Source organism: Propithecus coquereli, unplaced genomic scaffold (genome assembly GCF_000956105.1).
Source record: "Propithecus coquereli isolate 6110/MARCELLA unplaced genomic scaffold, Pcoq_1.0 Scaffold3, whole genome shotgun sequence".
Taxonomy (NCBI): Eukaryota; Metazoa; Chordata; class Mammalia; order Primates; family Indriidae; genus Propithecus; species Propithecus coquereli.
The window spans coordinates 13,101,804-13,125,432 of NW_012148618.1; the positions used below are offsets into that span (position 1 = coordinate 13,101,804).

General features: G+C 51.9%; 1 protein-coding gene across 1 annotated transcript in view; it reads right to left on the reverse strand.

The window, feature by feature from the left end:
* The window catches only part of PLA2G4E (phospholipase A2, group IVE), a 60,170-nt gene that overhangs the window by 3,735 nt on the left and 32,806 nt on the right, over nt 1–23,629 (reverse strand). The window contains exons 3-18 of the mRNA XM_012649129.1: nt 21,064–21,200; nt 19,337–19,468; nt 18,314–18,354; nt 16,667–16,709; nt 15,650–15,713; nt 14,571–14,731; nt 14,382–14,468; nt 13,935–13,972; nt 11,972–12,107; nt 10,600–10,736; nt 8,228–8,450; nt 5,522–5,636; nt 4,812–4,949; nt 3,321–3,428; nt 2,600–2,803; nt 1,575–1,741 (exon numbers count right to left, since the gene is read on the reverse strand). Of these exons, the coding sequence (XP_012504583.1) occupies nt 1,575–1,741; nt 2,600–2,803; nt 3,321–3,428; nt 4,812–4,949; nt 5,522–5,636; nt 8,228–8,450; nt 10,600–10,736; nt 11,972–12,107; nt 13,935–13,972; nt 14,382–14,468; nt 14,571–14,731; nt 15,650–15,713; nt 16,667–16,709; nt 18,314–18,354; nt 19,337–19,468; nt 21,064–21,200 (1,931 nt within the window). The remainder of the gene's footprint in view (nt 1–1,574; nt 1,742–2,599; nt 2,804–3,320; nt 3,429–4,811; nt 4,950–5,521; nt 5,637–8,227; nt 8,451–10,599; nt 10,737–11,971; nt 12,108–13,934; nt 13,973–14,381; nt 14,469–14,570; nt 14,732–15,649; nt 15,714–16,666; nt 16,710–18,313; nt 18,355–19,336; nt 19,469–21,063; nt 21,201–23,629) is intronic.

Sequence of the window (23,629 nt, forward strand, 5' to 3'; positions counted from 1 at the left end):
GCCTCCCAGAGTGCTAGGATTACAGGCATGAGCCACCGCGCTTGGCCAACACAGAGTTCTTAGATCCAGCTTCCTGATGCCCCCAGTGAGCAACTCAGGTCCCCAACTGCTTTGCCAATTTGTGATATTTGAGAATAAAGCCGGGTCAGGACAAAAGGCCTGAGGCAGTAGGTTGATACGTGTCCAGCTGCAAGCTCCTTCCCCAAATCAAATGGATGGAAGCCCTTTTGATGACGTGCTACTCAAACTCAGACCTGGCTAGATGTGGGTGCTAGCCCGGGAGGGTGACTGGAGCCCAGCCGTGTATGGCCATAGCTGGCCAGGCTCCTGCAGGACATGCGTGGACTTTGGAACTGAGCGTCATAGGGCTAGAAAGGGCGCTGAAAGGGTGTCTTTAAAACGTGATAGAACGAGCACTGGATTTAGCTTTGCCTCCTGTTCCACTGCTCACTAGCTGTGTGACCTTAATCAAGCCCCTTACCCTCTCTGTACCTTGGCTTCCCCATATATAACATGGAAGTGATAGCAGTTGTGCTGTCTACCTCAAAGAGCTGGTGTAAGGACCAAATGAGATCATTTGTAGGAAAATACATTGTTACTCATTTACAAATTTAGGTCATTATCATTGTCGTCCTGATTATCTGTCTGCACTTCCCTTTCCCTAGCTCCAGGATAGGGCTGTATTAAAGTAGATCAAAAATAGCTTCTTTCCCTTAAAGGGCCAGAACTTTTCAAAAGTAAATAAAAATAAATACAAATCTCTGGTCCTGCTTCTTCAGTGTAATCTCATGGAAGGTCATATTCACTGAGGGAGGGGGAGTGTGATAACTTTGAAAATAGGACATTACGAGCTCGTGAAGTGGTACAAAGTTTTAGAATGGAATGGGCTCATTAACGTTATTTTTTTTTTTTTGAGACAGAGTCTCACTCTGTTGCCCTGGCTAGAGTGAGTGCCATGGTGTTAGCCTAGCTCATAGCAACCTCAAACTCCTGGGCTCAAGCTATCCTACTGCCTCAGCCTCTCGAGTAGCTGGGACTATAGGCATGCACCACCATGCCCAGCTAATTTTTTCTATATATATTTTTTAGTTGTCCAGATAATTTCTTTCTATTTTTAGTAGAGACGGGGTATCGCTCTTGCTCAGGCTGGTCTCGAACTCCTGACCTTGAGCGATCCACCCGCCTCGGCCTCCCAGAATGCTAGGATTACAGGCGTGAGCCACCGTGCCTGGCCTAAGGTTATTTTTTAAAAGTTCCTTTTTTTTTTTTTTTTTTTTGCTGAAGAATTGACAAATACGGTAAATGCTCAAAGGCAAGAATTAAATTCAAATTTGCTAAGTCAACCTCGGGCCATAAGAGCCAGCTGGCTGTCCCCCGAGTTTCGGGTGTCTAACTTCACACCGTGACTGCTGCTTGGGTTTCTCTGATGCTGCCTTGGAGCCTGGTGGGCGCGCACGTTCTCCCAGTTCACAGCCGGGGAGGCCACTGAGTCCCGTGGCCCCTGTTCAGTGACCTGTCTCAGCACAGGTTGCAGCTCCCATGCTCAGGGTGGAGCCTTGCTTTGGGGCACTTGCCTTTGTCTGGGACCCGGCACAGTAATTGAGGTGGATGATGAGGTCGACTTTCCTCTCCGGCCTGAGGAGAGGTGGGTAACTGGAGTTGACGAAGAACGCGGTGTCCAGCAGGCACAGGTGGTTCGCGAACTCTGTCAGCTGGTTTGGGAAACCATCAAGCACTGTGTCTGAAAGCCAAGCCTTCCAGTTACCAACACACCTGGTGCCCTGTTCTCCACCAACGGGCAGAGGCACCTGCTGGGGACAGCGTGCCCTGCCTAGAGCTTCCTTCACCTCAGCCTATCAGGATGCCCACGGAGTCCCTGTGCCCCTCTGGGTGGGCCGATGGAGAACAGCAAGTCTTTTATGGGATACGCACAGAAAACCCACTAAGACCCAGCTTGTGGGGTAGCAGGGGCTTAAGACCGCCTATAGATAGTGTAAATCCTGGGCCCTGAGCCAGTGGTCCCTTCTGCTCCAGACAGTGAGGATGAGGATTCACAGGTTAGGCTCAAGCAGGCATTTATAGGCCATGGCCAAATAAAATACCAACAAAGGTGGGAAGTGAACCTTAGAGCCTTAGCACCGGGAAGAGGCACCGAGCAGAAGCTGCAAGACCACAGTGTGAGGCCTGGCTCTGCTCCTTACCACGTGGGGGATCTTGAGCTGGGCTGTCCCTGCCCATTTCCAAGGGGAGCACATTACAAAGCACCCCAGGAGCACAACTGCAGAAAGCAAGGGCTCATACTGCCCCATCTGTAAAATGGGACCAACTTTTACCTGCTGGGGTTGACGTATAGATTCTGTATAGAGTTGGGGTACGAATTCAGTGAATTAAATACACACACCACTCTCTGCCTCTGGACCCAGGCATTGGCCAAGACAATACCACCAAATGTGGAATACACCACAGGGGAGAGTCTGCCACCCGACCCAATGAACTTGGTCGGAGGAGTTTTCTCGTTCTTTCTCCACACCAGCCTCGACATCAACTTCCTCCTCCTCCAAATGGAGGCAGGCCTCGGGGAGCAGCCAGGTAGGGTTACCTTTCCACATGGAGAACTCGCCATTCTGGAGGTAGTCAGTGTGCAGCTGCAGCCCGGACAGGAAGTTGTGGAACTCAGACACGAAGGGCCGATGGGTGAGGGTTTCTCGGAAAGTATTGGACAGCCATGACCCTGGGATCACTACCGCGGTGTCCAGGATGTTGGCATCACATTTGGGGATTTCAGGCAGGATTGGCTCATCTTCTGCAGGGAAGGGGAGAATGAAGGGCAGGTCACAAGAGTTGGGCTGCCCAGGTAAAGCCCCACGTGGTTGCCTGGCACTCACAGGTGAGCCACTGTAAGTGCAGCTCACACCTTCCTTGCTGAGCTCTCAAGGCCCTGGCACTGTAGCCAGGAGGACCCAGGTGAGAGACATGGAACTGGGGAAGGTGGGCAGTGGAGAGGGAGTGTGACAGGTAAGGAGGGTCCCAGAGTCTGGACAGGGAGTCAAGAAGAGTGATCTTTAACTGTGCTCATAGATCCCTACCCTTGTCAGCTCTCCTGGGTGCCGGGAGGCTTCCTGCTGGGCCTTGGCACAGGGGTCATCCACAGTCACCCTCCCCTCTAGACAGGGAAGCACCCTAGCCCCGGCTGCCCTCCCATGACTGCGGGCCACAGGGGCAATGTGGAAACACATGGCAGGTGGACCGGTCCTCACTTTGTGATCCATGCTACCCCCATCACCCAACCACGAGGGGAAGCCAGCAAGCAGGTCACCCACCAATGTCATGTACTCTCTCCCTTGTCCACCTGTGGAAAAACTCCTCTGAGGTGTGGGACAGATTCCAGGCATCAAGCAGGTTCAGGGAGAAGATGCTGCTCCACAAACCTAAGGAGTCAAGGCCAGCCATGAGCAGCTCCACCCAGGAGCCCCCAGGCCTACTCAAACACCGGCTGGTTCTGCCTTGGCCTTGAGTCCCTCTCCAAGCCAGGGTGCTCAGGGAGTGAGACAGACTTTGATTCCCTCTCCCCGTGGTACTGCTTGACAGACACAGTGACCAACGGTCCCAGCCCTCTGTTCTCCTCCCTCCCCTCAGTGCCAGGAGGCATGAAAGTGTACAAGGCACAGCCCCAGCAGGGACTTAATACGACAAGTATAGGCTTTGAGTTCAAGGCCAGATGCCACCCCTTGTGATCAGTTAATACACCTAATGTGTTTAGGACAATGCCTAGCACGTGGTGAGCACTCAATAAATGTAATACTATTTGTTATGATTTTTAAATGTAACACACTAATAACAATACTCATATGAAATTTTTCACATATGTTGACCCATTTGGATACTCTATAAAGTAGGTTTTACTCTTAAGTCCAATTTATAGGTAAGAAAACTGAAGCTCAGAGAGGTTAGGTAATTTGGCCAACTTTACACAGCTAGTAAGTGAGGAGCCAGAGTTCAAGCCCAAGTGTTTTAACTACAGTTTTCTGAACCACATGCTCAACAGGGGTAGGTGTTCAGGGGAAGGAGAGGCCATTGTGCTGGGGGCTTTTGGGTGGGCTTCACAGAAGAGATAGGGCTTGAGTTAGATATTCTGGGATGGGTTGGATTGGGATAGACAGAAGGGGAGTGCAGACAACTAGTTTAAATAGGGGCATGTTGTCGAGGCTGTAAACGTGGGTGTGTTTTTGAGGTCGCCCTTTGACAGACATGGCTGAGGCTGGAAGGACCGAACCGTAAGAGTGGGCATTGCAGCCAGGCCCTTGCACTCAGGGGACCTGGCTTCTGAAGGACCAAGGAGCTTAGGGTAGGAAGCTGGGCCAGGCTTCCCTGATGACTCTGCCCTTTACCTTGTGGTCTCTCTGGCCCCTTGAAAGCAGGGACATTGCTGCTGAAGCCAAGCGGAGGGGGTGAGAGTTACAGAAGCTTCCATCGGAGCCTGCCACTCCCAGTGTGGTTCTGAGTGGACCCCAGGGAGACCACCGGAGGCCAGGACATTGGGAGAGTTCCCTCTGGTCCCCGATGACTTAGGGTCCCTTGTCATGTCCTTCTGGGCCCAAAGGGCCACAGTGAGTTCAGGACAGTCCTAGAGGCCCATCCAGGGGTAGGCTCAGGAGCCTCTCCTAGGAAGAGGTGATGTTGGCAAATGCCAGGAAGGTCACATGTTCAAGGGATAACCCAGGCAGCCCAGCACCAGGACAAAATCCTCCCAGTCATTCCTGTAATTCAAAGGTGGGTGTGGTGCCCAGGGGAGTCCCACAGTCGGGAGTCACCTAGCATGTAGCACATTCGAGGCTCAGGAATCCTCTTCATCAGTCGTCCCATGAAGAACTCAGAGCCAAAGAGCTCGGTGGGGATGAAGGCCCCGTACTTCTGCAGGCCCACCTCGTAGGGGGAGAACTCGCACCACTCTGCACGGGGAGCAGTAGGACAGGTGTCAGGCTCAGGCCAGGGAGCCACGCCCACACAGCCAGGGCCTCCCTCCTGCCTGCCACCACCTGCTACCACCTGCAGCCACCGGCTCGGGCCCCTGGAGAGCCTGGCACAGGCAGGCCGCAGTTCCCCCACAGGGCACTTGGGGGCACCCGTGGCCGGCTTTTGGGGCTAGGCAAAGCTCGGCTTTGCAATGTGGATGGCTCATTTGCTCCTCAAAGCCAGATGACCTGGGGCCAAAACTGACCCCGAAGCTGGTCAGGTCTCTACAGTCCCTCCCTCTGGACTGCTTAAGGAATATCTAGGACTCCTTCCTTCGGACTTTATTTTTCCCAGTCCCAGGCACCCGGGGAAGCCGCAGAACTGTGCCTGCCAGCACCACCCTGTGGCGGGGCAGATTGGGCAGCAAAGTTGATTTCACAGTCTTCTGATGTGAAGGTTGGCAAAAGTGTGCAGGGTTGCGGACCTGGGGGTGCTGGATGCCTTTGCCTACCAAGAAGGAACCGCACTCCCACATACCCCCCTCGTAAATCACCAGCCACAGCGTCACCTCTGAAATCCTGGTTGCTCACATCATCCTTCACATTGATGGTGAGGTAGATGGGCAGGGGGTTCTGGCCCCTGCACAAAGCAGCACGCTGTTCGGACAGTTTGCATTCATTTCTCTGGGGGACACAAAATGATTAAGGTGAAGAAGGAGACAAGCAGCCCGGGGGGACAGTACTGAACGGGAGGACAATCTGGACCCCTGTGGCCATCTCCTGGCTCCTGAGCCCACCAGGCTGCTATGTAGGCCCGGCCGATCCCAACAAACCCGCTCTAGAAATGCACCAGTGGAGTGTGCAGCACCCGGGCATGTAGACCGGGGTGGGACCGATCTACAGTTTAGGGCTGTCCCTCAGCATCCCAGGGTTCTCCTGGCCTCAGGCGCCAGCAGATAAAGATGAAGGAGTGGGGGAGGCTTCCACTGCCCCTTTAGCCCCATTATCTTCTGCCTTGCTGAAACTGGAGTGGCTCCATTATTTTTTTTTTTTTTAATAGAGAAGGGTCTTGCTCTGTCACTCAGGCTGGAGTGCAGTGGTCCAATCATAGCTCGCTGCAACCTCAAACTCCTGGCCTCAAGCGATCCTCCTGTCTCAGTCTCCCAAGTAGCTGGGACTACAGGCACATGCCACAACGCCTGGCTAATTTTTCTTTCTTTCTTTCTTTCTTCTTTTTTTTTTTTTTTGTAGAGACAGGGTCTCATTATGTTTCCCAGGCTGGCCTTGAACTCCTGGCCTCAAGTAATGCTCCTGCCTTGGCCTCCCAAAGTAATAGGATTATAGGCATGAGCCACCATGCTCAGCCATGTTTTCTTTTTATCAGCTTGGCATCTTGTGCTCCTTCATAAAATTTGTTTGGGAGGAAAAAATATCCTTTTCTTTTTTTTAACAAAAGGCTTGGAAACCCGAGCACTAGATGGTGGCCAAGGTCCCTCTAAGTCCCCAGAGTGCTATGCTGTATAATCAGAGTGGGGAGCCTTGCAGATCAGCCTGGGCCACGGGCCACCTCCACAGCAAAGCAGCCAGTGCAGATGAGGCAGCGTTGAGGTCTTAGAGGTCCAGGCTCCAACCTCAGGCCAAGCAGCTGCCTGCTGGGTGACCAACCCCAGTCACCCAAGTGTGGGAAGGCTATAGAACTTCTTTGGGAATGGCAAACACATGTGTGGGCCCCATGATTTGTGAGTCTCCTCTGAAGGCAAACAGGATCATAATTGGACCTCAAGATCTGGGCACCAAGAGCCGACCGTCCTGGCAGTAAAGTTGCAGACTTGGGAAAGTCAGTCCATACCCAGTCAAGGGGCCTTGCGGGAAAGGGCTCCAGCCTTGGCCAGAGGGGAAGAGAAGAGGCCTCCCAACATCAACCCTAGCCTTGTTCCCTGGGAACGCCGGCTCCTCCCTGCACCAAACCCCCAAATGCTCAGACTCTGATGTAGAAAGCCTTGGTGCTTTTCTCCTCACTACATGGGGCACTAACTAATGTTAAAAATATTATTGTTCAAATATTCTTTAAAATATTAACGATCACTTATTGATGTAATTCCCACTTAAGGAACAGTATAGAACAGGGCCAGAATTTCAACCCTGTCCTGTTCGAATCCAAAAGCCAGTGCTGTCGGCCTCTGCCTGCCCTGCTCATCACGAGGACAGGCTGGATGGTGATCAGCAAAGGTGGGTGGGATCCATCAGGAGCAGTGAGCGCCTCCAGTTGGAAGCCACATCCAATTCCTTTCTGAATACCCACTGGCCAGCATGGTTCCCAGCATGCAGGGAACTTAATTAATTTCATTGAGAGAATGAACGAGTGAATATTGAAGATGAAGGTGAGATCATCTTTGGTTGCTCAAATGGTCTGGTTTTCTAGAAGAGAGGACCTACTAGAAAATAATTTGCTGCCCCTCCTCCTTCTGGAGAGTTCTGATTTGAACTCAAAACTCCCTAGAAACCTTTCAGAGTAAGGCAGAGAACCATGGGCCTGGACAGAGGTTAGGTGGGAAGCTCTGCTTTGGGGCCAAGCAACAGCCCAAGTTCGTTCACCTCCGGGGCCTGTGCAGCCTGAAGGGCCCAGGTGTTAGCTGAGCCCACCCTGATGTCCACGAGCCCTGCAGACCTCCAACCACAGACAAGGGTATTGACTAAGCGTCCCAGCTGCTATGCTCTCAAATCCATAGCTAAATTTGTGCTGGGGCCATACTTCCTGTGAACGAGTGTGGCAGAGATACTGAGGCAGGCTCATCCCAGGAGACGTAGGATTCCTTTGACGGCCAACTTTGGCTAGAAGACCCTCCAAGGGCCTTGTGAAACCTTCCCAGACCGTGCAGCAGTCTAGGATGCTTCCACCGAAACTTTCTTGGTCTCTCCCCTCATAGGGTCAGACTTGCATCACTGTCTCACGGCTCTCCAGCCTTCCCAGCTTCCTCCCCAGCTTCCTCTCTCACAGGTGTCTGGGCACAGCTGTCAGAGGATATGCTGCCTCTATGCAGAGTTGCCCCAACATGAGGTCTCAGTCATCACCTAAAGGGTAGATGGGAAGATAATCCCATCATCTTCCTCCATCATGGATTCCAGCACCTTCATGGTTCTTACAGCCCAAAGATATACCTGCACGTCTAACCCAAGTCCCTCTCCTGCAATGGAAGTCCAGACTGCTCTGATGAAGAAAGAGAGCTGGACATCAGCTGGGGCAGGGTGGGGCCCAGGGGGAGCTGAGTGCCTACCTTGTCCCCCAGACAGGCCTCGATCAGCAAGCCCCAGAAGTCTGTAAAGGTGACCTTGTAGCCTTCCTGGCTGTGCTGTCGGAGTTCCTCCCGGAATTTGCAGAGCTGGTCTGGGAACAGGTAGGGCAGCTTGTCCTTGACCACGTGTCTCCGGGCCTCGAAGACAGCAGGCTCCAGGTTTTTGGAGGACCAGTCAGGGTCACTGTACAAGGTAGCCATGGTCCTGGAGAGAGACAGGCATGGCTGACAGAGCTGATCCAGCCCTGGTCTGACTAAGCCTGGACCTGGGTAGGAGAGAAGGTAGGCAGGTCACTGGGAACCCTAACCTGCCAGGAGAGGAGCCTGGGGGAAAGGGGGTGAGAGAGAGGCCTGGCAGGCTGTAGGGGGAGGGGGTAAGACAAAGGCCTGGACGGGGGTAGGGGGGAGGTGAACATTATTACTCATAGTCACAATTGCTACCCTAACTCGAGTGCCTACTGTGTGCTGGGCACAATGTGTCAGTTAAGATGGGGATTCTGGACCCAGATCTTCAAAACCAGGCTCTGTCCCTCACTAGCTGTATGATCTTGGGCTACTTAACCACTCATCACTTCAGTTTTCCCATCTGTAGAATGGGGAGAATGATGGTAAGCATACCCACATCATAGAGTTCTTGTGGCGATTACATGAGTTAGCGTGATATAAAGTGGTAGGCACAAAGTAAACACTGGAGCCAACATTTAAACCCAGGCTTGCCTGATTCCAGATCCTGGGCTCTTTCTACTCTGCCGCATTCATTTGCATAATTATGATGTTAGCTAAAGATTTATTTTCCCTTCTTCTTCTTAACTTATACGTGGGCCATTGAGGGGAGCTAAACAAAGATGGCCTCCATCTGCCTCATCCTGGATTCAGCCGTCAGGACAGGGAAGGGCCCAAGAACGAGCCCCTGAAGGGAACTCGTCTGCAGCTGCACAGCTGTGTGAACAGTGGTCTCTTCCTTCACTGGCCTTGTTCCAAGGAAGATAGGAGGTGGTCAGGAGATTTCTTCAACCGAAAGCACCCTGCTCTCCATAAGGTTCATCCTGATAGCTTTATAATTTTGAAAGCTTCCCAAAACCATTGCAGATGATTGTTTTTAAAAGAATACTTCGCATGCTTTCCCCAGGCCAGAAGACCCTCCACCCTCCCCATGGCCGGGCCTGAGCCCCTCTGTGTTTCCTGTCTGGCCCACAGACATCCAGGAGGATGCAGATGACCCTCAACTCTGCTGGAAACAAGCTGTATTCTTAACTGACCACCCGGGGCAGCCATTTCACGTGGAGGTTAAGAAAGTGGGCCCGGGTCTGGGTGAGTGACCCTGGCAAATTACTTTGTCTCTCCAGCTGTAAAATAATGACAGCACCTCCCTCATAGTTTTGTTGTGAGGAAGAAATGATATGATCTGTAGGAAGTAGTCAGCTAACTGCCAGCGGTCCTTTCTGTCCCATCTGGGTTGACGTCTCCGGCCCCCTGACAAGGTGGCGTGACACGAGGAGCCCTTGGTTTCCTAGTGGAGGGCTCACAGGCCCACTAGTCATGGGCAGAATAAGATACGGCCCTGGCCGAGAGGCCACCCTGAACCGGGGCCACATGATGACTTTGGTGAGCCCCTTCCACCATAAGAAATAATAAAATGTGTATTTCACAACTGTGTTGTATAAAAATAAATATATTAATGTTAATTTTTAAAAAACATATTCTTCAATCTATAAGTTCATTTTTTTCTTCTGATTTTAAAAGAAATTAACATTTTTGTGGGCCCCAGGCACTGTGCTGCCCTGTCTGGGAGCCCTGCGCTCGCTCCCCTTGCTCACCGGCAGGAGCGCGGAAGTAGGAGCCCAGCAGCTGCCAGAGGAAGCTCGGCAGGGCAGAGGCAGTGGGCACGGGGCGGGTGGGGGTATGGAGGGTGGGGAGCCAGAGCAACTGAGCTAGATCCACCGACCCTGCCCTGAGAGTGGGTGGTCACCTCTCCCCAGCAGGATGGGGTCACTGGCCCCAGTGGGTCACTCATAGTTGGCTGCCATGCGCCTGGGTCCCTGCCACAGCCCTAGGGAAATAGTAATATCAGTAATGGCCAAGAAATACAGTGTCTCTGGTGTATCTAGCACTGGGAGAGCCTCTTACAAGAACTGCATGAAGTCAGTTATCCCTACTTTATAGATACAGAAACTGAGCCTCCAGGGACTTAAGCTTCATACCCAAGTCACACAGCTGTCGGTGGGAGAGCTTCCCATGCTTCCTGGGGCACTTTATTCTGGGGTGAGAGAGGGAGGAGCTTCCCCAGAGACCCCAGGCCAGCCCTCGTGCTGCTTCTTCTGGGCGCCACCAGACAGTGGCTCCCAGCTCCTTACCAGGTGGCCCCTGACAGGCCAGTGATGTAGCTGGCACAGTTCAGCATGTTCAGCTTCTGCAGCGCCAGCATGTGGCCGTACATGGAGGTCATGGATCTTGTTCCACCCCCAGTGGCCATGATGGCTATGAGCGGCACCTAGGGGCACACAGAGGCAGAGGGTTGGGGAGGGCTCCAGGGGAAAGGCCGGGTGGGAGAAGGCTTGGAATGGCAGACAGAAGCTTGGAAAGAATGGAGGAGGAGGCAGAGCTGGCCACAAGGACCAGAGAGTGGGGCACTGTGCCACCTGACACCTTCCTTTCCACAGGCTGGGGGGCCCCCTGGAAGGCCCAGAATTAGACCTCAGCTCCAAACCCAATGGTTGGTGTCCGTGAAGGGCTCTGATACAGGCCTGGCAAATCATAGAAACTCGTGGCTAGAGGAGTTCTTAGCGCTGTTAATCCAGCCCTCAGTGAACAGATGATAAAACTGGGGTCCAGGTGGGTGGGCGGCCTACTCACCTCGTGGCACATGCTCCGCACATGCTGTATTTGGAGAGCAGGAGTAAATGAATTGTTGACGTGGGAAGGAGCAGGGTTGCCAGCTCTGGGCTGACAGAGGTTTAAGATGCACTTAAGCTCAAGATCTTTAAGTTTCCCTAAAGATGGGAAGGAGGGGCTCTTTGTGAAGACTCACTCCAGCTGTTCATCTGGGTGGGGACCGTAGATCTTTCCATTGGCTAAAGCCCAATCACACATCCTCCTGGGCACACACCAGGTCTCCATCTCACCTGTGGTCAGCCTCAGAAGGCAGCACTGGCAGGGTTGCCTGCTGCCTGGGCGAGCAGGGGCCTCAGTCCCTGTCAGAGGTGACAGGGCTCAGACAAAGGCACCTCTGTCTGCTCCCGTGGGAAGAAGCCATTGGCCCTGGGAGTGCAAGTTGCTTCTCTCCAGCTTCCTACTGCTATTATTTCTGAGGGCGTGTCTGCACGTGCAGATGTGAGAGCTGAGATAGTTGAAGAATGAAGGACCTAAGGCCTTTTGGGTGGAGGTGTGCGGTGTACGAGGTGGTAAAGCTTAAAATGTTCTCCTGGCTGGGTTGAAGAGGTTGTTTTGTCCCCATGTACATAAGGCACCATTAGTCACCCCAGGATCTGCTAGTGTATGGGAGGAGCAGCCGGGGGCCTCCCCTCCCCTTGTGAATATGCAGCTGAATCACATCCAGCACAGCCCTCAGCTGGGCACCCACACCTCAGCAGTAAGAGCCACCAAGGGGGTGGCGCCGAGGCCTCCCTGCACAGGGAGGGCCTGGGGTGGCTGGCAGGGCGTGGTGGGGAGGACCAGCTCTGCCCAGAGCAGGCCCTGAGCCCAGGCTGGTGACCTCGTATTACCTACCTCGTCCTCCTGCAGGTCCGCCTCCAGCTGCAGCACCTGCTTCAGTGCCTCAGCCACCACCACCTTCCGCTTCTGCAGGAACTCCAGCTCTGCTGGGCACAGGCTGAAGCCCAGCCGCACGTCCAGCGTCTCGGGGCTGTGAGGAGAGAGGACCCTGGCTGAGCAGGCCTGTAGCCTCTACCTCCATGGAGCAGACACGGCTTTAGGGTCAGTTGGACCCAGGCTTGAAGCCCAGTTCTGCCATATGCCACCTCTGCAACCTCAGGCCTCTACTTTCTCATCTGTAAAATGGGGCAAACCATGCTAAAGTCTCGGGCTCTCTTCAGTACTTAATGAGATAACAATGTAAAGCCCCCAAGGGCTTAGCTGGAACACTCTAAGCTAGGATCTGACAAAAGATAACTGTTGGCACAAAGAGGGACTCTTTGAGCCCTCTGCCTCCTCAGCAAGATCTGGAAAGTCCAGAATGGCTTCCCCCAGGTGCCTCCTATAGCTCAAAGCCAGACATGGCTGACAACGGGCCCCAAGGTCCTTTTGGCAAATCCTTCTGGATGAGGCTGTACAGTATGGACTCTTCTGAGCTAGATAAACAAACTCCCTGTTCACATTCTTCATTAAGCCCTTCCTGCTCCCAGAATAATAATCTTCTGTGTGTTTGTGCAATTGACAAAAGCATTCACATCCCTGATATCGCTGTGTCCTCCCCACAGGTCTGCAAGGCAGGTGGGGCAGGAGAGGCTGTGACACGCCCAGTGCTCGCCCTTTTCTTATCATGTTCCTGCCCTGAACAAGGCCACACTCCCAAGATCCTACTGACCTGGCCAAGCTCACCTCGAGCTACCTCCTGGAAGGGGCCATCAGGCTCTCAGAGTCCCCAGGAGCAGCCCTGTGTGCAGGCCCTTGCCTCACTGGCACCCTCCCTTTGCCCACCTACGTCCCTTCCTTTTCCGAGGCCCAGCTCCCCAGTGACTCCAGGTGAATGGACCTTGACACTTTCCAACCTGAGTCTTGACTCACTAACAAAGCCACATCTCCTTGAAGGCAGGGCCGGGGAGCTCTCCTGTCACACATCCTCCATGTCAAGCACAGGACTGCAGACACGGCTTTGAGAAATAGCTCTTTCCTTGGCCTACCCAAGAGGGAATGAATAATAACAACACAATAATAATAACAACAATAACATCAGTTGGTATTTGCCACATGTGCTGCCTCGGATCCTCAAAGCAGCCCCGTGGCATACAGTATGCTTGCTATTCTCCCGATTTACAGATGAGGAAAACAGGCTTAGTGAGGTTAAAGAACTTGTCCAAGGGCAAATAGCTAAACAAACTATAAATAGAAATACGATCACTTGAATTTTGACAGGAGTGCCAAGACAATTCAATGGTGTTTTTCAACAAATGTGCTGAGACAACTGGATATTCACATGCAAAAGAATGAAATTGGACTCTTATTTCACATTATATACAAAATTAACTAAAAATCAACTGTAGACCTACATGTGAGAGCTGAAACTATAAAAGCCTTAGAAGAAAACATGGGAATAAACCTTCATGACCTTGGATTAGGCAATGGTGTCTTAGATATGACACCAAAAGCTCAAGTGACAAAAGAAAAAAATGAACAGATTCCATCAAAATTAAAGCCCTTTGTGTTTCAAAGGACATCATCAAGAAAATGAAAAGATAAGCCACAGACTAGGAGGAAATATTTGCAAATTATATATCAGACAAGGGACTTGTATCCAGAATATTCAAATGACTCATAAAAATAAAAAAGACAAGTAACCCACTTAAAAAGTGGGCACAGGATCTGAGCAGACATACAAAAGGCCCACAAGCCCATGGAAAGACACTCGGCATCATTGGCCCACGGGGAAATGCCAGTAGAAACCACAGTGAGATACCACTTCACACCACTAGTAGGAATAAGTTAGAGGAAGGACAGACGGAGGGTACTTTACCAGGGAGCAGACTTCATGTGTAATTCATAATCCTCGCCCTGGGGAGTGAAAGATGTAAAGCTGGTCAGAGATGACAATTCAGAGCCAAGCGATCCCAACCAAAGAAGTGGAGACGCTCCACACTGTCCACCTCCAGACTTGACTTGGCACATGTGCATGTGCATGCTTGCACACGCATGCTCGCACACGCATGCTCGCACATGCATGCTGCACCCCCACTTCCCTCCTCTAGACACGATTGTCCCCACCATTTTCACCCCAGCCTCTACACATCTCTTTGGACCACACTGTAGCTCATCAGTCTACCCCTCCAGACTCCTCTCCCCTGCCTGAGAGAGAACCCTAGGAGTTATCTTTCCCTTCGGGGTCCCCAGGGTCTCCCCATCTTCCTGTCATGGGAGCTTCAGCAAGCTGCTCAGGGTCCCCTTCCCAGTCGCAGGCCCTCACCACAGGCAGGGTCACGGGCTGGCCGTCAGAAAGGCAGTCGAGGGGCTGGCAGACGGGGCCATTCCTGTGTGTGCTGCAGCAGCAGAGCTGGAAGGATGGGTGGGTTCCATGAGAGGGGGTGAGGGGCTTCTCTGGCAGCCCCCATCTGCCCCAGTCCTCTGCACCTCCCCCAACTCAAGTGCCTCGTACCCTGCAGCTCCAGTGGCTCCTGGGCACCTCCACATGCACCTGCGACTGGAAGTACTTGGGGTAGTGGAAGCAGGCAGGGTTTGGGCAGCAGGGCTCCGGGCAGGGCGGGATGCGCTGGGTATTCTCAAAGGACTCGCTCACCGTCACCAAGAGGTCCTTCACTGGGAGAGCGGACAAGGCAATGAGGCCCTGGGAAGCCTCTCACCCCTCATCCCATCACTTGGCCCAGCAAAAAGCCTATCTTAGAGGTGCCCAGGGGGAGTTTAGAATCACCCGGACACTGGTTCAAATGCCCAGAGATTCTCGTTCTGTAGGGCGGGGCAGGAATCCGCACTTTAACAAGGCTTGTGAGTGACAAATGTGGTCTCTAGAAAACTCTTTTAGACGCTGACGGAGTCCTCCTTGGTTCTTCTCTGCCAGAAGATCTCCCAAAGCTACCTGCCCACTGCAGAGAGAGCAGGTCCTCATCATCCTGGCAGTCTGGAGGTGGAGGCCTCTCTCTCCCTCCCTCATTCCCTTCCCGCTGTCTGAGAGTCACACTGTGCTGTGTCCCTGGACAGGCTGGAAGCCGTGCATGGGCAGGATGGGGTGGGACAGAAAGTGGGATTTGGTATTTGCAGATCCCTTAGTCCCTGCAGCTATAAAACGCTAGGACTCCACATGAATTGTGATCTGCCTATTGGCAGGGGCACAGTGAGAAAGGCCCTGAGCGTGTCAGCACTGCCAGCACTGGGTGCCAACCTCCACACTGACCCATGTAACCCAAGGGCATGGCAGGGCACAGCGCAGACGGTTGTGGGCACAAGGGCAGCACCGGGAGCCCAGGCCCATTTACTGCATCATGCCTGGAGGACTCAAGGGTTACGTGGGTGCCTGGGAGAACGCGCCCTCTATAGAGCAGGCTGGGAGGACAGGGGCTAACGACCCCCAAGGGTGAGATGATTCTGAGGAGTTTCGGCCAAGCCACTGGTTCCCCTGAGCCCAGGGAAGCCCTGACCAGGCCGAGTCTGATGTTGACAGGATTCGGAAGCAGCATGCCCCACCCCACCCCAGCCAGCAGAGGAGGTAAAATGGCTTACTTTTTTTACTCTTCCGTTGCCTCCTGGCTTCTGCATGAACCTCCAGGCAGGAGACTTGTCGAGACTGTAACAAAGCAAGGGAGGGTCACCAAAATCTGAGCACCGGCCACCTCCCGGCTCTTCCAGACCCAAGAGGGGAGACGAAGCTTGGTAGGATAAATTCAGCACTGGTATGACTTCGGGCTGACGCCAGGGACCGTGGGGTGTATTGACCACATTTCCTGAACCCAATCAAGACATATCATCTCACTCAGAGATAGGACATTTGAAAACAAAGCTGTCCTAGGATGTCCAGGATGCACCGTCACAGTTTACTAGGGGTCATGTTCTCAGCGGAAGGTCAGGGATCTGACCTGAGGGAATGTTCAGCTCTGGGCTTTGAAAGTGAGAACTTCCTACAAAACAGCCTTGTCAAGAAGAGGCAAGGCCAGCATGGTGGCTTACACCTGTAACCCCAGCACTTTGGGAGGCCAAGGCCAGGAGTTCAAGATCAGCCTGGTCAACATAGTGAGACCCTGTCTGTACCAAAAAAAAAAAAAGCAGCAGCAGCAGCAGCAGAGGTAGATCAAATTCCTTTGCCACAAATTCCCAAAGACTCTTCTTTTTGGGGTAGAGGTCTCCTTGAACCCTAGGGCACTTAATTAAAATAGCTGTACCAACAGCTAAGTTATGAAAATGTTTAAATATTGAAGTTGTATCTACAGAGGTATCGGTGTTGTGGGGAACAGGACCAAGACTGAATCTGGGAGGAGGCTTCCCTTAGTGGATTCATTTATTGGGGAGGTTCTCAAGAGAAGGGGTCATCTTTGTGGGTTTTGGGGTACTGGGGTCCCAGCTACCTCCTCCCTGGGTGCCGGAGCCCAGCTTCCTACTCCTGTCCCTGCGTATGCCCTGTTTGGCTGGCCTAACGCAGTCTAACTTCTCCTGGGCTCGGGATGGGAAAACGACCCGGGCTGAGCCCAGCATCTTCTCCCTCAGTTCTGTTCCTCTGAGAGCAGCAGCCAGAAGGACAATTACCACCAGCACGCCATTGGTGACGAGGGTCTCGGGTGCAGAAGGACTGAAAAACAAAATGAGAACTCCTGGTCAGTTCTGTCATTCTTGACTGATTTCTCATAAAGATGACAAAGATATAAACAGAATCAATAACAAAATAGCAGAGCCTTCTTGGTTCTTATAAAAAATATTGGCTTAAGAAACCTTAGATTTGCATTAGGTTGTCAAGGAGGAAACTGGCATACATTTGAAATAGAATGTCCAGAAAAAAAATAGATTTATAGGTTAGAAGAAGTAGAAGAGTTCCATTGCTTTTTTTTTTTTTTTTAAAAGGATAACTGTTCTTTGTGCACAACCAGATGTAACTGCATGGAGTTATAAGGATGAACATCAGCTAGAGCAGACATAAACAGTTCTAGCAGTTAAAATCGCCCATTACTCCATTTGGTGCTTTATTTAATCTATGCATTTAACAAACAGTTCTGACCCAGCCAGAGAGGGGCCTGGTGAATGTTAAATGTTCTTGTGTTATAAAGTCAAGAGCATCAGCCTCCAAGGTTGCAATTAGCCTGGAGAGTCCACAGCCTCCCTCACCAAAATTAAGCCCAAGATGACTTTGTCTTCGGATCAACTCTTATTACCAAGCTTGACATATTTCATTTTGCAAGCCACTTTCTAATTCAGCCAAGGAGTTTTCCCCCCACAAAAGTCCTGTCACATGAAGAATTGGAGGAGAGAGCCTCAATTTTCTTCGATGTGAAATAAAGTTGATTCTAATTTGCCAGTCAGCTGTCAAAAGGAAGTAAGTTCCCTCAAATAGTCCCAAGATCCCCTAGGCAGAAGATTCTCCAGAGTGCAAGCTGATAAGCCCTCTCCTCCTATCTCAATCCTCTCATCCTCTGGCGTCCGGCTGATCGCAAATTCAGGGGGGCTCAGTCCTGCCCGAGGGAGGAGCCAGGAGCGGGCTGCCCAATCACGGCGCACTCTGTCAGCGCCGGGGCGGGGCTTGTCTCCTCTGGGCAGGAGCCTGCCCTCCCTCCCCCTCCCTCCCCGCCTCCTCCCTCTCACCACCTCCTCCCTTCCTTCCTTCTCTCTTCTTCCTCTTCTCCTGGCCCTCCAGCTCTGTGAGGGGGACATAGCTCAGCACAGTCACACCTCCAGGACCCTGGGTCATTTTCCTAATTGAGAATGATTGGAAACCGTACATGTTGGGCTCCTCCCCGGACTCGGTTCCAAGTTAGCTGCAGAGGCTGGGCAGCCTCTGCTTTAGGCTTTGGGGGTGTTTGTTCTAACAGTTCTGGGTCAGGGAGGAGACCCCTTGGTCCTGACCTCTTTCTTAGCTGGGCCTCAACAAAGCCCCCATCACCATGGCAGGGTGGCAGGAATTCTTTCCAGGGGCCACCATCAGGAAAGCAGGAGACTGAGGCAGTATTAAAGTAATACTGACGTCAGTAGAACTGGATGAGCAAGGCTGGGGCCCAGCACGCACACTATTTAGAGGCTCCCAGGTGATTCTGATGCACAGTGAGGAGTCCAGGGTTAGTGCTAGGAGTGAGACAAGAAGAGAGGAGGATGGCAGAAAGGCTGACCCAGCTCTGAAATGCTCGTTCCCAGAAGCCACTTGAAGGTCAGGACCTTGGTGGACCCTGGGGGCCAGGGCCTACTCACCTCTCCTCCAACAGGAACTCCACCTCCAGCTCTTCCATGCCCTGGGCGCGGCGGGGAGGGAGAAAGGAAGGCAGCTATGAGCCATGTCTGCACATCTCTGCTGACCAGGACTCTCTGCCACGCCAGGAGCCCCTGTGGACCTGCTCTGCTGCCCTGCAGCACTCTGTGGCCCCCTCTGCCTCTCTCTGTCCCCAAGTCTTTGACATCAGGAATATCACTGACAACCTAGGGGAGGTCAGGGCATGGAGTTGACCCTTAGCCCAGCATGGGAGTTCCTCTGCCCCAGAACATTTCCTTTTCCTCATTACCTGGGCTTGGCCTGCTCCCCCAGCCTCCCCAGGAGCTTGGTGCCTGGGGCAAGGGAGGGGGAGATATGGCCCCCAGCAAGCCCACCACTGAGGGGCAGGACCCACCCCCCCACCTATTCCTTCACACCTCTTGCAGTGTAACTTGAGGCAAGTCATGACCTCACTGGACCTCAGTTTCCCCACCGGAATGTAGGCCAGGTGAGGGCAGGGATGCTAGTTCTCTGAGGTGTCCCCATGCCTATTTTTGAATGATTGATTCTATAACATCCTGGTCCTCTCCAGCTCTGACTTTCTCTGACTTGCAGATTTTCCCGCCTTTATCCTCATCTGTCCTCTGCTCCCTGGGGTCATTCCAGAAACAGGATTCTGAGGGAAGAAAAGGGGGAAGGGGACCAATACCTACCACATCTCCATTTTGTATTGTGAACACCGCTAGGTGCCTTACTATGTTTTCTCATTTAAGCCTCACAACAACCCTGTGTGGTAGGTGTTATTACCATCATTGTATAGATGAGGAAACAGAAACTCAGAGAAGTAAGGTAATTTTCATGGGGTCACGCAGTTACTGAGCGACAGCACTGGGATTTGAACCAGCAGCGCCGTCTTTTCCTGCCTTTGCTGCATACACAGAGAGAAGCCCGTGGAACGGCCTCACGGGAATAACCAGCTGCTCCTTATGAGGCAGGAGGCTGAGGCCCTGGGCCCCTGCACCTACCTCTGGGTTGAGTGGAAATTTGACATGGGTTTTCTTTCGGAAGCAGAGCTTGGTGAGGTCGTAGAGAACTGTCAAGAGATGGTCGTCTGGTGTCACTGTGTCTTCATCACAGACACTCAGCTCTAGCACATTCTAGGGGAGAAGGGAGGGTACAAGTCTGGTTACTACGGTTGCAACAACCCACTCCCGGCATGAGGGGCCTGACCCTGGTCCTAGGGAGGAGGTAGGTCTGAGGAATGGGGGACAGCATTCCAAAGTGGTCCCTGTTCCGGTGTGAGAGGCGTTTGTAGGGAAATGAATTAAGGAAAGAAAATGTCTTTTTCCCCCTTTCCAGCTCTCTAAAGCCTTCCTGCTCCTCTGCTTTCACTCTCCTACTGGAGAATTTTGCCCTTTTACAAGCTTGGCACAGGCCTGTGAAGTGTGGAAGGATTTCATTTCAGCTGGGGGGAGGGATGGAGGGGGCAGAGCAAGCAGACCCCTGCCAAGATATAGAATGTGTCCAGCATTCGGCCCCTGGGAGCTGAAGACAGCTCCTTTGATGCTAGAAAACCCAGATCAGGGAAGCTAACATCTTAACACTCCAGGGGAGTGATATGGCAAAGATTGCTCTGCTAATTGGTGGAGATGGGGCGAGGTGTGTGAACGTCATCCTTTGACTCATTAGCCCCTAATAAAGTCTTATGGGTGGTCCTAAAGCAACATGTCAATAGTCAAGTTGTCTGGCTGGACTTTGAGGTCAATGGTCTCAGGCGACCTGGGCTACTCTCGGAGGCTCCTTGTTCCAAGGATCCTGGGAGATGTGGGCTGGGGCTGAGCTTGCCTCTCAGCTCCCTATCTAGTGGACATCAGGTGGTTCTGGGGGTCCCCAGCTGGATGAGATCTGTTAACCTTACTAGAAACCCAAGTATGTCCTAGAACCAACCCAGCAGCCTCACAATCCTTAAGACAAAGGAAGCCTAAATTCTAATTTCAAGATGAAGACTAAGCCTACACCAAAATCCCCCTCCCTCATCAAACTCATATATATGATAGAAAAGGTATTTTAAAAATAGTAAGTATAAAGCCCTTCTGTTTCATAAAGAATCCTTTATAAACAGCCTCAAGTGCCCCAGGTGGGAGTTGATGCCTCTATGATAAGGCCAAATATGTCTTACGGGCTCTCTGCTGAGGCTGTTACAACTGAGGATACTCAAGGGATAATTCTCCCACAGGAGATGTGAACTTGACTTAGAGTCACCATATATCTGAGGAAGACTTACATCATGAAACAACAACTCAATAAATGAAAGAACACACACCCAAAGAAATAGAAATAATAAAGCAATATAAAAAGGATTTAAAAGAGAGAAAACCCCTTGGCTGGAATTAGACTGGCGCTAGACCTAGTGAATGGAATGGCTCTTCCCCCCTGTGTACTCTCCTGCTTGGAGCATGCTCTGCAAGGTACTGGAAACACAGTCTGTTTTGGGGCAAGAGACATTAGTTCCAGCAACAATTAGACAGGAGGACAAAAGAGACCAGACAGAAGGTAGAAGGATAAATGAACTCAGAGAGGGACAAGTGTGAGACCGGCAGAAGGAAGTAGTGGGTGAGTGGGAAGACAGCGCAAGAAGTAGGTAGAAAGAAAAACAAATAGGCAAAGAACACGCAAGCAAAGAGAAGGACTAAGAGTCAAGAGGGGAACAGAGATGGTGGCAGGCAAACAGGTGTAGTCCTCCATATCTCACCTTCACTTGGCTCTGGATCTGGAAGTTGAAGTTTTCATTCCACTCCGGGTTTGGGCAGTTGGAGATGGTCTTCGTCCTCAGCTTCTTCTGAGAGGCAGTGGGCAGCCAGAGGCTCACAAAGCAGTCTGTCTGGCTCACTGGCCAAGAAAGACAGGGTGAAGGGCAAGGGTGAGGAATGAACCCAGGTCCAGAGAGGAGGGAGTGTAGAGTCAAAAGGAAGCTTCAGGCAAGTTCCCTCCAGAGCAAGCCTTCATCTCAGCTCAAGTCCTCTCTGGAGACCTTTGTCCCAGAATGCTGAGAAGGTCACAGACTGCAGGCTATAGGTTTCACAGAGGGGTATCCACATCCCACTGACCATTCTCATGGACACTGATGGTCTCTGGGTCTTATCAGAAGCATCCTGGTCTCTGAGCAAACACCTGCTGTTTGGGACAGGGTATGGCCTATTTTCCCTCTGCCAGGGGGAGATCTGGAAGAACAGCCCCCAAAGGTCCGGTTTACTTCTTTCCTTAGTCCAGGACACCAGGGAAACCAAAGCAAGGCCCAGATCTCTCTCTCAGGCTAGATGAGAACACAGCCTGCTGTGAGTTGGCCAAGAAGGGCTCCAGTGGGAAAGGGCTTGGATGGAACCAGCTATTCAGCAGGATCTAGGAGCAGGGACCACCATGGCCATCTGACTTAATGCCTCAACTGCACCCAGCCAGGCTCTTCATACCTATCCTGGTCTCCCAACATGAGGTTTATGATCCAAGAAACCTTCCCATCTGTAGCCAAGTACTTTTTGTTTTCATTCTAAATGAATGACGCAAGTGTGATGTCGTTGGATGTGCTCTGGACAAGGGATAAAGTCTTAACCCCAACAGGCCCTCCCTAAATGGAGGAAGGCCCCCTAAGTCTTCTGGTTGGAACAGCAGAAGGGATAGGGTGAAAAATAGAAGCTTAGCTTGGCTCCCCCTCCATTCTACCTGGGAGAAGGGAGGAAGGGTGCCATGGCTGCCTTTGTCACTCTCTTGGCAATCTGCTGGGGTGAGTCCCAGGGTACACACCAGCTACGTAGAAAATGGTGAAAATCAATACAGTTTCCAGTGTCAGGGAGTCCTCTAGATAATAAAGCTGGTGTGAGGATGGGAATTGTATACTGGTAGGCTTGATCCAAAGTGGTTCATAATTATTAATAGTCACTAATGAGAGTGGAACCAGGACTGTCCCCTGGGACTGACTTACTCCTACATTGTCACTATACTGAAAGCTTTATCAGAGTCAGTAACCCCGATTTCATCAGAAACATTCCTGGCTTCTAATTTAATCCCTGATACCTGGTTAATCTTCGAGGGCTCACCATTCACTGAATTGGAATTCACAGCCCTCCTTCCTTTGAACAAAGGTAAGATGGCACTATCCTTTAGATGTCATGATGATTATTTAATCCAGACAAAACAAATAACCACAACTCAAGAGAATCAAAAGAAAATGATGATCTCATTGTCCCCGCCCATCCCCTCCATGCCCAACCTGCTCCTCTTCACCATCACTCAGCTGTCCAGGCCAGAAACCAAGTATCGCCTTGACTCTCACGTTGCATTGATTTAACTCTGTATATCTCAAGCCTGCCCACTTTTCATCTGTACTGCCATTGCCTTGGTGCAGGCTGCCATTCTCTCTGGGACCACTTCCCAACTGGGCCCCCTGTCTCCTGTCTTGCCCCACTCCAACCTCTCCCAAGAGAAGCCAGAGGGGGCTTTTTAGATATGATCATGTCATTCCCCAGTTTAAGATCCTTTAGCCACTGACCTCTATCTTCTGGAAGGAGTCCCAACCACTCGACAGGGCTGCCCCCACCCCGTCCCCCAGCCCCAGCCTCATCTTTCCACCCTTCCTAACACCCCACCTCTGCCCTCCGTGTGTGAGCGTGAGCATGCATGCACACACACATACACACTCACACGCATCCACCCTCACACACATACACACACTCATACATACGTGAACACGCACACACGTGCACACTCATACTCTAGACTCCAGCCAAACTCAATCAGGTCTCAAAAGGTGCCATGCTGTCTTGCCTTCAAGCCTTGCACATGCTGTTGCTTCTGCCCTGAACATGCTTCTACACTCTTCTCCTTTCACTCACACTTCTAGCTAGGAACCTCCTCTGGAAGCCTTGCCTGAGAGCCCATGTCTGGGCCAGGTGCCCCCCAGCCTGGAGCACTCCAACATTGCACTGCAACTCAGGTTGACTTGTCTGTCTCCATTGCACTGTGAACACCAAAAGGGCCAGGAGACTCTGTGTCTGTAGCTCTTGGAACATAGTAGGCTCTCACTGTATATTTGCTGAATAAATGAATGAATGGAAAACCCCAACTTCCTGCTCTAGGGCCATATCAGAAGTACCCAAGAAATTCTGGGCTGCGTCACTGCAGATGCAGGTAATAAGTCAGCATGTCTAATTGCCCTGACAATAAGGAGACTCACCAGGAACCTGCTCAGCCCTCTTGAACCCCTCCCTTGGCTTTTCCTGGATATTGGCCACTCCTTGTGGGCCTGGATCATTCTGCTGACAACA